Below are 14112 nucleotides of genomic sequence, written 5' to 3'. Positions count from 1 at the left end.
CGGCTATCTGGAAAGGAGGGAGAGCACTTCCGAAGAAGCCTCTGGAATGTCAGCTTCTGGGAATCTTGCTGAGGACGGGGCGGGGAGGGGGCGCTTACCGGGAAACACTGGATTACCCTAGCCGCCTTGGGGTGCCTGCGACCGGGGCTGCGGTTTCTGCGGACCTGAGTGGCAGGTGGCATCGGAGAGTCAGACCTGCTTGCGGGCACCAAGACGACACTCGGTCGGGAGACCGGGACAGGCCGCAGAAACGTGAGGAAGTGCCACTCGCAGCCCAGAGGAGAGGAAAGGAAAGCCCCAAGCATGCACCCAGCCCTGGCCCCCGCGCCACGGGCTGCGTCCCAGGAGCCGTCGCCACCTCTGAGCAGCCCAGATGGGAAGGGGGTGGGGCGGAGGACGGTTCCCGCGGCGAACTGCTCGCCGAGGGCCCCGGGGCCTCTGCGGGAGCGCCGAGCCGCGCGCCTCTCCGAGCCCTGCGCGGGGCCGTCGGGCGGGAATGCGCGGAGCCGGGACGCGGTGGCGGGTAGGGGGCTGGGTCGCGCGCGGGAGAGGGCGGCAGGAGGGAGCTGGAAGAGAGTTACCGCGTGAGAGAGCCGTTAAGAGCCCGCGGTCTCTTTGGAGATGCCCTGGCCAATGGCAGAAGCGGAAGCTGTTTATATGGGCGGGGCGTCGCCACGGCAGCAGGAGACGCCTTGCGAGCGGCTACTGAGTGCCGGTCCCCAGCCGCTGGCTTTCAGAGAGGCGCCGGCGGGCGTGAGTGGCGACGAGGATTGCTGGCTGGGCCCTGGAGCTGGGAGCAGAGAGCCGCGGTGAGGGTGGGCGGTGGGAGGAATTTCTTTGAGAAGCTTCCTTTGGCCCGGGCTGCGCTCTGAGCCAGGTAAGGGACGGGGAGGGCTGCCGGCCGTGGGAAGGGAGGGCGTCAGTACCAGCCCGCTCTCCCATCCGTCCCCGACGGAAGTGGAGGGCCCGGGGACTGACATCAGAGGCGTTTGGGGGACACTCACTTCCCACCCCCTTATAACTCTGTATTGTTTCCTTCCTTCCCCTTGAGCCCCATCCTAATATCCCTTTTCAAAGATCAGACGACCTCCCCCGCCCCCCGACCCGTCGTACTGCCCTCCTGGACTCTCTCGCCCCATTTCCATTGGTTGTGGACGGAGAGAGGGGGGTTAATTCCCCGCTTTGAGGGAGAAAGGGGTGGCCTCGCATGCCCCTACACTATTCCCTCGTTGGGCTAATTAAGTCTCCTCTTAAAGATCTAAGAGGAAAAGAGCGAGGCGAACCCCGTGTGGGTCGGAGCCCCGGGCACACCTTCTGTTTCCCCGACGTCGGCAGTAAAAGATCCTCCCCAGCTGCAGGAAGGATTTTAGTAAGAGCCTCCCCCCTCGCCCACACTCTCCCCTCGGGGGTGGGGAAAGAGGGCTCAGTTCCCGCTCTGGTCCCCGCAGGCACCACATTCCGTTTGGAGGAGGCTACCCCCGGATCGCGGGATGGAAGCCCGCTTCCGGGAGGCTGCGTAACTGAAGCCGCGGGAGTCAGCGGGCCGGAGAGCTCGGCGGCCACCCTCGGCTCGGCTCGTGGATGTTGACAGCCCCCTCGGAGAGTCCCCGCAGATATGGCGGAGAGCTGGCTACGCGTCTCGGGAGCAGGGGCAGCGGAGGAGGCCGGACCGGAAGGCGGCCTGGAGGAGTCCAACGCCCTGAATGACAGCCTGACCAGCCTGCAGTGGCTGCAGGAATTCTCCATTCTCAACGCCGAGCTCCCCGCCCTGCCTTCGGGGGACACCGACCCCCACGGCTCCCACGAGCTGGCAGGCTCGGCCGAGCCGGGGTCTCCCCTGGCGGCGGACCCCGCCTGCCTGGGGCAGCCGCACACACCCGGCAAGCCCACGTCCTCCTGCACGCCGCGGAGCGCCCCCTCGGGGCTGCAGGCCTCGCCTCCCGACGACGTGGACTACGCCACCAACCCGCACGTGAAGCCGCCCTACTCGTATGCCACGCTCATCTGCATGGCCATGCAGGCCAGCAAGGCCACCAAGATCACCCTGTCGGCCATCTACAAGTGGATCACGGACAACTTCTGTTACTTCCGCCACGCTGATCCCACCTGGCAGGTAGGGAGGCACTCCCTCCCTCCCTCCCCATGCCCGCGCGGACTGGACTCACATCCCAGATCCGCAGGCCAAGTAGGCGCGGTACGGCCAGGGCCCCGAGAGAGGAAGGCCGTCCAGGAAGGACCTCAAGGGAGCCCAGTGCTTGGACTGCTGCCCCTTTGACTTCAGAGACGGAGGAGGGAGGATGTTCAGAGGGCTGCAGGGGTGCCGACATAGAGGTTCAAGGGGAAAGAACTTGTCACTCATCCGGCAGGCTCAGCCCAAAGACCAGGGCTGAACTATGCGTGGACACAGCCCCCCAGGGTAGGTTGATGGACTGAGGGACACATTTTTGTCCCAAGTCCTGGAATTCCTTGACACTACCCTCCTCAAGGTCAGTTTGTCAGGGCCTGACTGGAGGCAGAGCATCGTTCCTGCCAGACTCTGCATCCCGCCTGCTTTCAGTTGGCTGGAGGGGCTCTGGGAGGGGAGAGGGGCGTGCTGCGGGGTGTGAAGGCCATCGGTGTCCCAGTGGAAGGGCTACGGGGCCTTCCGAAAGCTGCTGTGCCAGCCCCCACCACAAGCCCTCCCTAGTTTCCTGCCTACACTCCTCCCCCTCTTCTCATCAACCTCCCTGGGGGGACAATTACCTCAGCCACGTGCTTTCCACAGGGGCTCTTTCCTCCCACACTGGCTTCATGTTCCAAGTGTCCGGAACCTGGCACAGAGCAGCCAAGGGGCCCAGACCACCATGTAAACCTCCCAGTCTTGCCAGGGGGCACTACTCACCTGCCGGCCCCACCCACCAGGCCCCAGACCCCTGTGCCCCAGCGTGGTTTGGACTGTGCACCCAGGCCTGAACAAGGCAGGATGGTGATTCAGGCTGGGCACACGCTGCCCTGAGCCTCTTCGACCATCAGGATCAGGGGCTACTTGGGGACAGAGACCCTGAGGATGCACAGATCCTTCCCTGTGGCACAGGTCACAGGATCAGAGTTCCTGTAATCACAGCTATTCCACGATTGCTTGGGCCCTGACACTGGGGCAGGTACCATTTGTAACCTTGGTGAGAAAGCAGAGACCCTCCACCACCACCCACCCTACCCCAAGCCTGAGAGGCCCCAGGAATGAGCGCTATGCTCTTGGCTGGGTAATAATCAACTGAGGCCTCAGAGCCTGGGGTGGGAGGAGGGGGACATGGTGGGTGAGGGCCCAGGCCAGCAGCCGGCTCTAGAAACAAGGAAAGTCATCAGATCCTCCCACACTTCATCCCCCCCCACACACACACACCCTCACACCCACTCACTCATTTCACAAACAGAGAAGGCCAGCGAGGCCCAGGCAGAGGGAGATGGCCGTCCAGGACCTGGGGGAGCCAAGGCCTTTGACCAGAGGCCGCAAGCAGCGGGGTAAGGGAGGGAGGGCAGGACAGGCTGGCACTGAGAGCCACCCTGCGGCTCAGGGCTCGGATGACCGAGCAGGCAGATATCCTGGCCAAAGGGAACAAAAGCCCCCGACAGCACTCCCAGCTCCTGGTGCCCCGTGGCTGGTGTCCCAGAGCCTCCCGCTCGGAGCAGCGCCTCTGTCTCCCCTGCCCCCATCGGAGAGAAGGTGGTGGTGGGACTGGCAGTGGCGCTAGGAGCCCCCCATCACTGACCCCACCCACTCTCCCAGCTGTCTTCCTTCTCTCCTACCTCCCTGTGTCCAGAACTCCATCCGCCACAACCTGTCCCTGAACAAGGGCTTCATCAAGGTGCCTCGGGAGAAGGACGAGCCAGGCAAGGGGGGCTTCTGGTGCATCGACCCCCAGTACGCAGAGCGGCTGCTGAGTGGGGCCTTGAAGAAGCAGCGGCTGCCCCCAGTCCACATCCACCCGGCCTTTGCCCGCCAGGCCGTGCCAGAGCCCAGCGCCGCCCCATGGGCCGGGCCACTGACCGTGAGCACCGAGGCCCAGCAGCTGCTGCGGGAGTTCGAGGAGGCCACTGGGGAGGCGGGCTGGGGTGCAGGCGAGCGCAGGCTGGGGCGTAAGCGTCAACAGCCGCTGCCCAAGCAGGAGGCCAAGGTCCCGCGGCCCTCCAGCCCCCTGCTGCTGACCCAGGAGGAGCAGGGTGAGCTGGAACCCCTCAAGGGCAACTTTGACTGGGAGGCCATCTTGGACGCTGGCACGCTGGACGGGGAGCTGGGCACGCTGGAGATCTCGGAGCTGATCCCGCCGCTGAGCCCTGCCTCACACGGGGACGTGGACCTCACCATCCATGGCCACCACATCGACTGCCCTGTTACCTGGGGGCCTCCAGCGGAGCAGGCTACCGACAGCCTGGACTTTGATGAGACCTTCCTGGCCACATCCTTCCTGGAGCACCCCTGGGACGAGAGCACCCGTAGCTCCCTGCCCCCCGAGCCCCTCTTTGAGGCCGGGGATGCCACACTGGCCTCTGACCTGCATGACTGGGCCAGCCTGGGCGCCTTCTTGTAAGAAGCCAGGCCCTGCCCCACCTCCAGACAGCACCGAAGTCTGGGCCCAGACTGCCCCCCTCCCCGCCAGTGCAGGCCCATGGACACCCTACCGCCCAGGCAGGGGCTGGGCCAGCTCACCCCACCAGGCCACACGGCCCCCAGCCCAGGCCATCCTCAGATTCTAGTCCAGCAGGCTGAGAATTGGGGCCCAGGACCCAAATTGCTGCCTCCGCTCCCCAGCCCCCCATACACACAGTGTTTCACTGATCCACTTCTTCCCTGCCCCAGAGACACGCTAAGGGCCCTGCACTATGAGAGCTGCGGCTTGGAGGGGCCCTGGCCAAGCTGGAAACATCAGTACAGGGTCCGCCCCAGAACACCTTAGCTTCCAAGCTTCTCTCTCTCCTGCTCTCCTCCCCAGGTCTCTATCCAGAGCAAGTTCCCAGGTACAACCAATGCTGATTAGGTGACTGCAAATGAACACCCAAGAGGCCTCTCCTGGCAGTCTGTGAGGAGGAGCTAGGCGGAGGGGGGAAGAGAGAGGAGACAGAAAGGAGGCCGGGGTGCCGGGTGGAGCCAGGAGATTTTCTAAGGCCTCTGGGATCTTCTGGCTTCATCCCTAGAGGTGGGGCAGAGGGTATGTGTCCCTAATCTTTGAGCCCAACTTGAGGCTGAGAGCAGCGGGGAGATGGGGATCTGGGGGTTAGGGGCTGGGGCAGCCAAGCTGCAGAGGGAAAGGGGACAGACAGACTAATGTAGTGAGTGTAGCTAGAGCTGAGGCTTAACTGGGAGGGACGCAGTGCTTGCTAGAACCACTGGGACCAAGAATGGGGGGATGGCCCCGTGCCCTTGCTTGCACTCCTGCAGGGGAGTGTCTTGCTCCACCATAAACGCCCTGGGCTGCATCCCACATCCCCTCTCCTAACCCATCGGGCAATTTAACCTTTTTCATAGAAAGTGATTTACAATAAAAACATTTTTAAAAGTAAAGTTTTAAAAAGTCTCAAAATGGACCTGCTTGCAACTTTCTCTGGGGAAAAGCATGGGCCAGTTTTGGGGAGGCCACGGCCCAAGGGGGAATGGCTGGGAGGAAGATGGGGGCACCAAAGGCCTGCAGAGTGTCCCCTGATGCACTCCTCATGATCTCTGGGTGCCCAGAGAGAAAGGGGCTGAGAGGCGGCCCTCGGGGGTCCCCTGCAGCCAGGGCCTCGGCACCTCTCTATGTGCAATGGGGAGACTGTACCCACAGCCCCGAGGAGCAGGCGGCAAAGGAGGCACAGCCCCCTCCCTGGCCCTGGGGACTCACTCACAAAGGCCGTTCTTGCCCAGGGCTCGGCTCACGTTCCCCACCTCGCCCAAGTTGAGGGCCTGCCCAGACTCACCTGCGGTCCTCGCCTGGGCCTGTCTCCAGCTCCTCCCTCCCTTGGTCCCTTCCTGAAGGGACAGGGTGTGAGGTCAGAGGGCCCCAGCCCCTGGGGCCCCACTTGCCACCCTGGGGTTCATTCACCCCGCCCAGGGCCTTCCCTCCAATGCAGGTTGGGGCTGAGGGAGGCCATCAGGGCAGACGGAAGACGGGGTGCCTAGACCCTCCAGCCTGTGAGGAATCAACGTACCAGAGTTCTGATGGGGAAACTGAGGCACAGCAAATATGTGACACTCAGCAGGCACCTTTCCACCCCCTCACCCCAGCTTTGCCTGGAACCCATCTCTCCCCCGAGCCCGCACCTGGCCCCGCCAGCACGCCCTTGTGGTGCACAGCCCCTTCCCCCAGCACTCACGTGCACGTGCGCACAGACACACACACACACACACACACACACAAACGGGCACTGTCCTACACAATCCTGCCCAGCCTCCACGGGCCCCTTTCTCCTGAAGCCCCTTTCTTTCCTTGCACTGGAGGCTGGCTCCAGGACAACCTGGCATTCCCCCGCCAACTTGCTGCTTTCCCTTGCTAATTACTCAAAATATTTCCGAAGGGTGCGCACACTGCAGGGCCAGGCGGGTTGGGGCCTTACAGAGCTCAGGAGGCAGCCCATCCCCTTCCCACCGCTTGCTGAGGAGGCTGCCCCAACCTCCCTCTGAGACTCCCTTCACCCCCTAAGCAACGACTCCCTCCCTCTCCCCACCACCCTCCGGCCTTCCTGCCCACGCTCCCCAGCACTGGGGGAACATGGGGGCTCCAGCCTCTCCACTGGTCCCCAGGCTCAGCCTCCAGCCCCCGACAAAAGGGGTACACCCTGGATTGACAGGTGGGGCCGGTCACTGTCCCCCCTCCTCACCCTCTGGCTGGGCCCATGCTGGGGGAAGAGGGGCAAGGTCAGGGGCTGGCAGAACTGCCTGCCAGGTAAGAAAAGGCTGAAGAACCTTCTGGCTGTCAGGAAGAATCCCCAGGAGCTCCTGAAAATCCCTATGCTTGGGACTAGCGTCTCTGGGGCTGGGACCCAAACACTGGCACTTTTAAGGGTCCATGGATGCTGCCAACGAGCAGCCAAAGCTAAGAGGGGGCTCCAAAGCGGCCAGAACACAGGGCTTCACACACCCTTTCAGCAGGCAGCGTTTGGGGGTTGGCGGTGGAGGAGGCGGGAAGCGTGAGTGGATCCTGTCCCTCCTATTCATCCCTGCCCCGGCCCTTGGCTGGGTGGCTTTTTGAAAAAACGTTCAGTGACTCCGTATTTATTTAGAGATTCGATGTAATCCCAGTCAATATATATTTTGCGCCCTTAACAGTAAGTTGCAGACAGGCTGCCCCATTAGCACTAGATACTTTAGTGTGTGTTTCCTTAGAACAAGGACACACCTCCATAATCCCAGTACCACCATCACAATCAGGAAATGAACACTGACCTGGTAATCCCATGTAACCGCAGACCCCCTTCACGTCTTGCAGATCACCCCAGGAATGCTCCTCTCCATTCCAACATCCCAATCCAGGACCCCATGTTGCACTGAGTTGTCCTTTCTCTTTTGCCCTGTGTGGCTTTGAGCCCATGACTCAAGCTCTCTGGGCAGGTTTCGCATTTCCTTTGATCTCCACTTTTGAGGTGAGAAGCCCTTCAGCCACTTCACCCTCAGGTGTGGTACAGTCCCTTCCCAAAGCAAGAAGCAAGCTTTCTGTCTCCTCACTTTCCACCTCTTCCCTATCCTCCCTCCCCCATGTATCACCAGCCAGGAAAGGGATGAGGGGCAATGTTCAGGAACTCAGTCTTCGGAGACCTTCCCCGTCTGCCCTCGGGACAGGCCACCCTCAGCTCCAGTGATGGGAAGGCCCCCGGGATGGGATTCCATGCTGGCCTGAAGCAAATGCGCCAGGCCTCATGAAGAGTTGAGCTGAGGGCAGGAAACACTCTTCTCCCCGCCTCTGCCCCCCTCAACATACTGGGGACCCAGACTTGAAGAAGGAAGGTCATGTCCATGGTGTCCTCCCAGATCAGCACCGACACCGTCTCCTCCATGTCCGGCTCCTACATCGCCCCTGGCACGGAAGAGGACGGGGAGGCTCTCCCCTGCCCCCGGGCCGCCAGCAGGACCCCCTCAGAAGAAGGAGACGTAAGAGAGGAGCATGGGATCGCCCTCGCCGCTCTGCTCTGCTCTGTACTCGAGTCCCAAGGAGCTCAGTCCAGGGCCTGCCAGGGAGATCGGCAAAGCCCCCCAGTGCTCGGGAGGGGAGCCCTGGAAAACACGGTACCGGGTTGTTGAATCACAGACTCCCTCAGATGTGATCTTCCATGTGGCACCACTTCTGTCCTGAGGACTTGGTTTGCGTTTGCTGCCAGGCGAGCTGGGTAGGAGAGCCGGTGGCATCTGCACCTTGACTTTTGTTGCTCCTTTGCAGGTGACGCCAGCGGCGTCTCCAGACTGCAACTTTGCGGGCCTCGTCGCCACCGCTGAAGAGCAGGATGCAGAGGTAAGAGCAAGGTGGACGCTGGTGCCCCTCCCCGGTCAGAGGGACTGCCGGCGCTGGCACAGGGTGCAAATAGGATGGGGGCTCTTCTGGAAGAAGCCTTCCAAGGTGGTGCACTTGGATCTGTTAGAGGCAGGGTGCAGAGCAGAGGGACTGTCCGGTTAGCAGAGGGCGCTGGTCTCAGCGTAATAGGCGTGGGGTGAGTTCCAGAGGGAAGTCTTCCAGGCCAGACCCTTGAGAGGGTGTTTGTCCTCCAATTCACTTAGTATTTACCTGGCACAGGCATCTCACATGTTCCTGGCACTGGGGGACACAAAGACCGAGTGACATGGCTTTTGCCTGCCCACACCCCCAATCCACCCATCCCACCCATCCCGGAGCTCCATCTGATGGAGGAATCAGAGTTATAACTCAGCGTGAGAAGTGCTCTGACGGAGGTGTGCCTGAAGTATATGGAATGCCCAGCTCCCAGTGGGGACTCTACAACTTTCTCTTGAGCCAGATGTTCTCAAAGGAGTATCTGGATGGGATTGGGGATCCTAAAGGGTTCCTGAAAGTTTTATGATCTCACGGTTTGCTTTTTCATTTGACAACTTTGATTTCCACCTGAGAGAAACAGTGTGAGCTAAACTATAACCAAGGCTAATCCTGACAGTCCCAGGGTCCCTCTGTAAGGTGCCTCAGACCTGGTCCCTCTGGAACGTGCCTCAGACCTGGTCCCTACGGGCCGATCCTGCCTCGCCAAGCAAAATCTGCCTCTGCTGGGCCTCCCAGCCATCTCACACAGACAGGAAATGTATGGATACCATGAGGGTGATTAGTTCTGTCTTCTGACCATCAGTAGGCTCATTTCACTGCTTTATGGACTCACAGTGCCTTCCTTCTGTCCTAGGGAAATGAGGTTCTAGAAGAAGAGGACGGATCACCCACACAAGAAGATGGTAAAGGACCTGGTCTTTTGCTCCCTTTTATTATATTTCTTTCCCGGGTATTCTCTAAAGGGTAGAGAAAGGGGCACTGGTGTGACTTGGTGGCACTGCTCAAGGGTGTGGCTTTGGGGAAAGGTTGTCTTCTTGATGGAATATCAAAGCAAGCAGGGTATCTGAGGACCTCAGCAGCCTTCCTGGCTCTTTCTAGGCCTCTGAGCCAAGGCTGCAGAAGATACATGGAGTTCTCCATCTACGTTGAGTAGATCCTGAAGCTTCTTGGGCAACTGCCATCCCCTTCCTTCCTGCTTCAGCTTCTCAGCCGAGTCTCACAGAACTGCTCTAGCAGCCCCAAAGTTCAGCTGCAGCAGGAGAACAGCTTCCTCCCCTTGGGGGAACCGACTGTTAGGCAGTAGGTTTTCCTGCTTTAGTGAAGAAAACGGCTGATGTTACAGTAGCAGAAGGATCACAGCCCTGGCGGCACAGCAAAGGTGAGGTGAAGAGACGTTAGCAGCTCAGCGTACACTAGTGTTTGTAGGCTATTGGAACGAGTCTCTTTACCATCATTCAGGCCTCAAGTAGATATATTTTTTTTAAATTGGAAGAGTTGGTTTACAATTTTGTGTTAGTTTCTGCTGACAGCAACGTGAATCAATTATACATATACATATATCCACTCTGTTTTTAGATTCTTTGCCCATATAGGCCATTACAGGGTACAGAGTAGTCCCCTGTGCTCTACAGCAGGTCCTTATTAGTTATCTATTTTATATATAGTAGTGTGTATATGTCAATCCCAATCTCCCAATGTATCCCTCCCCTCCCTTGCCCCCCGCCATAACCATAAGTTTGTTTCCTACACCTGTGACTCTATTTCTGTTTTGTAAATAAGGTCAATCATATCTTCAGTCGGAAGAATTTGGTTTCTAGTAAGCCGAGAAGCGAAGGAACGACCTACATATAGAGCAAGGAAGTGGTGGGGGGGGGTAGGCGAGCTGGAATCCCACCTGGGATTGTAGGACCAGGCGTCCCAGGAACTGGTGTCTCTTCCGTCTGCTCCTCTGAGGTGCCTCCACAGAAGGGCAACCTCCAGAGCAAACCTGGATCCCAGCCTGGATGCAGATGTCATGCTAGTCGCTTCTGCTTTGGCCATGGCAGTTGCTTGGGGGGTTGTGTGGTGTGCAGTGTGTGCGCATGTGCACATGACCACTCTCTCCTGGCCAAGTAGTGCCGGAGGAGGGGTGGTCGCCCAGGCTGTGCCTCTGCCGCACGTGCACGCCAACCAAGCCGGAGTTGGGCGCTACCTCTCCTCGGTTGATGTCTTCAGGGCGCAAGGCTCTGAGTTCTCCATTGTGATTTTCGTCCCCAGCAGAATATTTGCTTCTAAAAGGCACAGGGCAGTACGTGGTTTCCGCCTGACATTCCATATGTGGTTTCCACCTGACATGCTGTACACAGTAGATGTATGTTTCTTCCTCTCCCTTTCACCAAGGAAAAAAAAACCGGGTGGGGGCTTGAAAAAATAACATCTAAAATTGTCCCCTTCCCATCTTACACGACTGTAGGTTTCTGGTCAGCCCCTTAAAACATCTTCAGAATAGAAAATTAAGTCTCAAAGAAAATAAATCATAATTTTGCAAGCAATGCGATTCTTTGATTTGAGGTGCAAAGTTACGGGACCAAAGAGCTTTAATTGCCATTTTATGTATTAGTCATTTCGCAGAGCCTTGTGGTCATAAACACACCTCACGTGCACCGACAGACACAGGCCTGAGCCCGGGGTCACTTCCCCCGTGGCTCTCCTAGCTCTTCCAGCCTGGCTTAGGCTCTGCTCTGGGCCCGGGTCTGCGTGTCCGAATCCCACAGACCTCCCCAGGGTCTGATTTCCCTGGAACGAAGGCTGGAAAGGGGCCAGTTAAGGAAACAGAGCAGAACAGAGCGAGAACACAAACGTACCCACGCAGTTTCCTTTATTGTCCTCTCTCCCCACTTAATTATTGTCTTTTTTTTAACATATGATTTGATGTTTTTTGTCTCCATCCTTAAGATTTTTATTTTAAGGACAGCAAAGCAGAGAAAAACACAGCCAGGTCCTCTCTAACTGCCTTAACTCCGTTACAGGCCAGAGGACATTCGCATTTCTAGGTATGGAGTGTGACAATAACAATGACTTTGACATCGCCAGCATGAAAGCACTGGACAATAAGCTGTGCTCTGCGGTCTGCTTACCCGGTGAGTGGCAGTCTGCTGAACATGAACTTGGTGGGAGACGCTCCCCTGCTCGCACCCCTGCTCTCACCCTGGGACACCCATCTCCTGCCCTGCAGTTCCTGCAAGAAGGCATGGGCTTTGCTAAGGTGCTGGGAGCCAGTTGCTGAAAGGAAGTGAGGCAGCCTTGGGAGAGTCCTTGGGCGAAGAGCGACTCTGCTCTAAGCGAATCTATTTGGGCATGGAGAAAGGCACAAAAATACCTCCAAAGCCTTCCGATTTGGCCTGACCGTGCCCCCTCCATCATGATCTTGCAGATCCCATGGCAGGGGGCCTGGTCTTGTTTCCATCAACAGGCAGTTTAAGGCAGACACGGCCTCTGTGATAAGGTCTTGGAAAGAGAGCCTGAGCCCTTGAAAAGGGAACCTGTAGCCACTCAGAGGAGAGTGTTTAGTTAGGATCAGAGAGGAATTTCAATGCCAGCATTTTATAGACTAGCTCTGTGACCCAGTGAGCCCTGGGCTACCACCAGTTGCCTTGTGCTCCCTAGATTTGGATCCCAAAGGAACAATCAGGGGTCGAGGGTAACTCTTCTCCCTGGAGCCCTAACTCTATAAATTCAATCAGGGCCATCAACGTGCCCCTTATTCCTTCTCATGACACTAAACTGAATCCAGGATGAGTTCTCAGGAGGAGCCCACCTGTCAGTCACACTCTGGGCACTGATGTCTCTCTGCTCCATGCTCACCAAGGGCTTCACCAACCATGGCTCTAAAGCCACGTCTTGCCTGGTGGACTAGGTCGAAATTGCCCCTCCTTGGTTCACAGCAGAGACTGCCTTCATGTTGCGTGGTTTGTAATCTCTTAAACATGCCCTGGACATGTTTAAGCTTCAGGACAGCCAGGTCCCGTCATGGGTCCATTGCTTTACTCTCTTTGCAACATGGTTACAGGTGCTGGAGGGACACAAACTCCTGTGGTTGCCACTCTCCATCAGCTTGCAGAAGACCCATGTACTCACCCCTCTGGCCCCATGCAGGCTTGTGGTGGAGGAAGCCGTAATCCCCAGAGACGCCTCCCACAGCCTTCCCAGGGGCTCTCCGGTCCCTTCCCACTTAGCGTTGACCCAGCCAGGCTTGGGCCAGAGTGGCTGAGGTCCAGGGTACACTTCACTTCCTGCCTTCCCACTCTTTACCTGGCTTCTGTCTGTCCATTTGTTTCTCATGTCTTTTTGCCAAATGTACGTCTGTCTGTCCAGTTTGTTTATTTTGAAACTCATTTAGGTTACCCAGACTTCGTGTGAAAGTTCATGTTCACCCACACCCAACCCCAAGCTTGCTGGGCGCACGCACATCCGAGGGGCCCTCGCTGAGGCTTCCGTTCCTAACTGGCAAGAGCCTGTATTTAATATGCTGAAATTTTCCAGGAAAAATAAATATTTGTGAGACTAGATTAATCCCTGTTCCACAAAAGCGGGGATGCTTCTGTGGCAAAGGTTACAGGCAGGATTTGTTTTGGTCACTAGTTGGGGAAGATGCCATCTCTGCCCTCATTCCGCCCTGAGTCTGTGGCAGCTGTGCCGGCCAGCCGCTCACTGGGCTTCAAGAGAGGAATCTAGGCTCCTGCCTCCCCGCAGTGGCTCCCCACCAACCCCCGTGTTTGGCAGAGAGAGCTCCTGGGAATTGTTTTAGCCGCCCATGCTGGTGGAAACTGACCCCAGGCCTTGTGCTTCCTCCTCTCCCTAACTCCTTCGGGCCAACCTGCTGGTGGATGTTTATTCCACTCTGGGATTGCGGCAGGAGAGCGAGGCCTGGAAGGAAAACAATGCCTGGGCTTCTTTACGGTGATCTCGGGAGCCAGCCATTCTCAGATTAAACTGGCTTCACCGTTCAGGCCAGACATGAAACCGAATGACAGTGGCGCCTGCCGGGAGAGGGAGTTGAGGGTCGCATCGTAGCCTCACCCTGAGGTCTCAAGGGCTCTTATGAGAGAAGGAAAGTGCATCTGCTCTCTTGGTAAAATGTTTCTCGGGTTCTGCTGTTAGCGTCACACTGGTAGTAAAGAGCTGGGGAACTCTCTGGAAGAATCTGTCAGGTTAATGTCAGGTTAATGACAGGAGCATCCACTGTGGTAGGTCCCATGGAATCAACAGACCTCACCACGCTCAGCTGTAAGTTCAAAGTTCCTTCCTATGACTGAGGTGCCTCAGGCTGGCTTGGCCATCAGGACAGCTTCTCAGGCACTTGGTCTCCCTCTCCACACTGTTTCCCTCCCCACACGGATGCCACTCCCCTCACGGAGCGCCCACAAGGAGGGAGCCCGGGGAGCACCCCATGGTCCACCCTCCCCAGGCCCACAGGTGCTCTGCCAGGAGCCCCAGCTCGCGGCAAGGATGGCTCAGGTCCCCATCCTCGCTGCTCTCATCACCCTTGTGGGAGTGATGTTGAGAAAGCACCTGTGTCATTCCAGCACCTCTTCCGCTAAGAAGCCTCTGGGTCTTCTTTGGCCCCGAGACCAAGGTGGGG

The 14112-nt window shown here is 58.2% G+C and overlaps 1 protein-coding gene across 1 annotated transcript; it reads left to right on the top strand.

The window, feature by feature from the left end:
* Positions 1 to 1615: 1615 nt before the first annotated feature.
* Positions 1616 to 4568, top strand: LOC309793607 (forkhead box protein J1-like; the record flags this gene model as incomplete). The annotated part of the gene is made up of 2 exons (XM_082604233.1): positions 1616 to 2113; positions 3801 to 4568. 2 exons carry the CDS (start codon positions 1616 to 1618, stop codon positions 4566 to 4568), a joined length of 1266 nt encoding a protein of 421 aa, XP_082460359.1.
* Between the last annotated feature and the right edge of the window lie 9544 nt (positions 4569 to 14112).

This window comes from Mesoplodon mirus, assembly GCF_964341445.2.
Source record: "Mesoplodon mirus genome assembly, chromosome: 18".
NCBI lineage: Eukaryota > Metazoa > Chordata > Mammalia > Artiodactyla > Ziphiidae > Mesoplodon > Mesoplodon mirus.
This window is presented reverse-complemented; position numbering and strand designations above follow the sequence as displayed.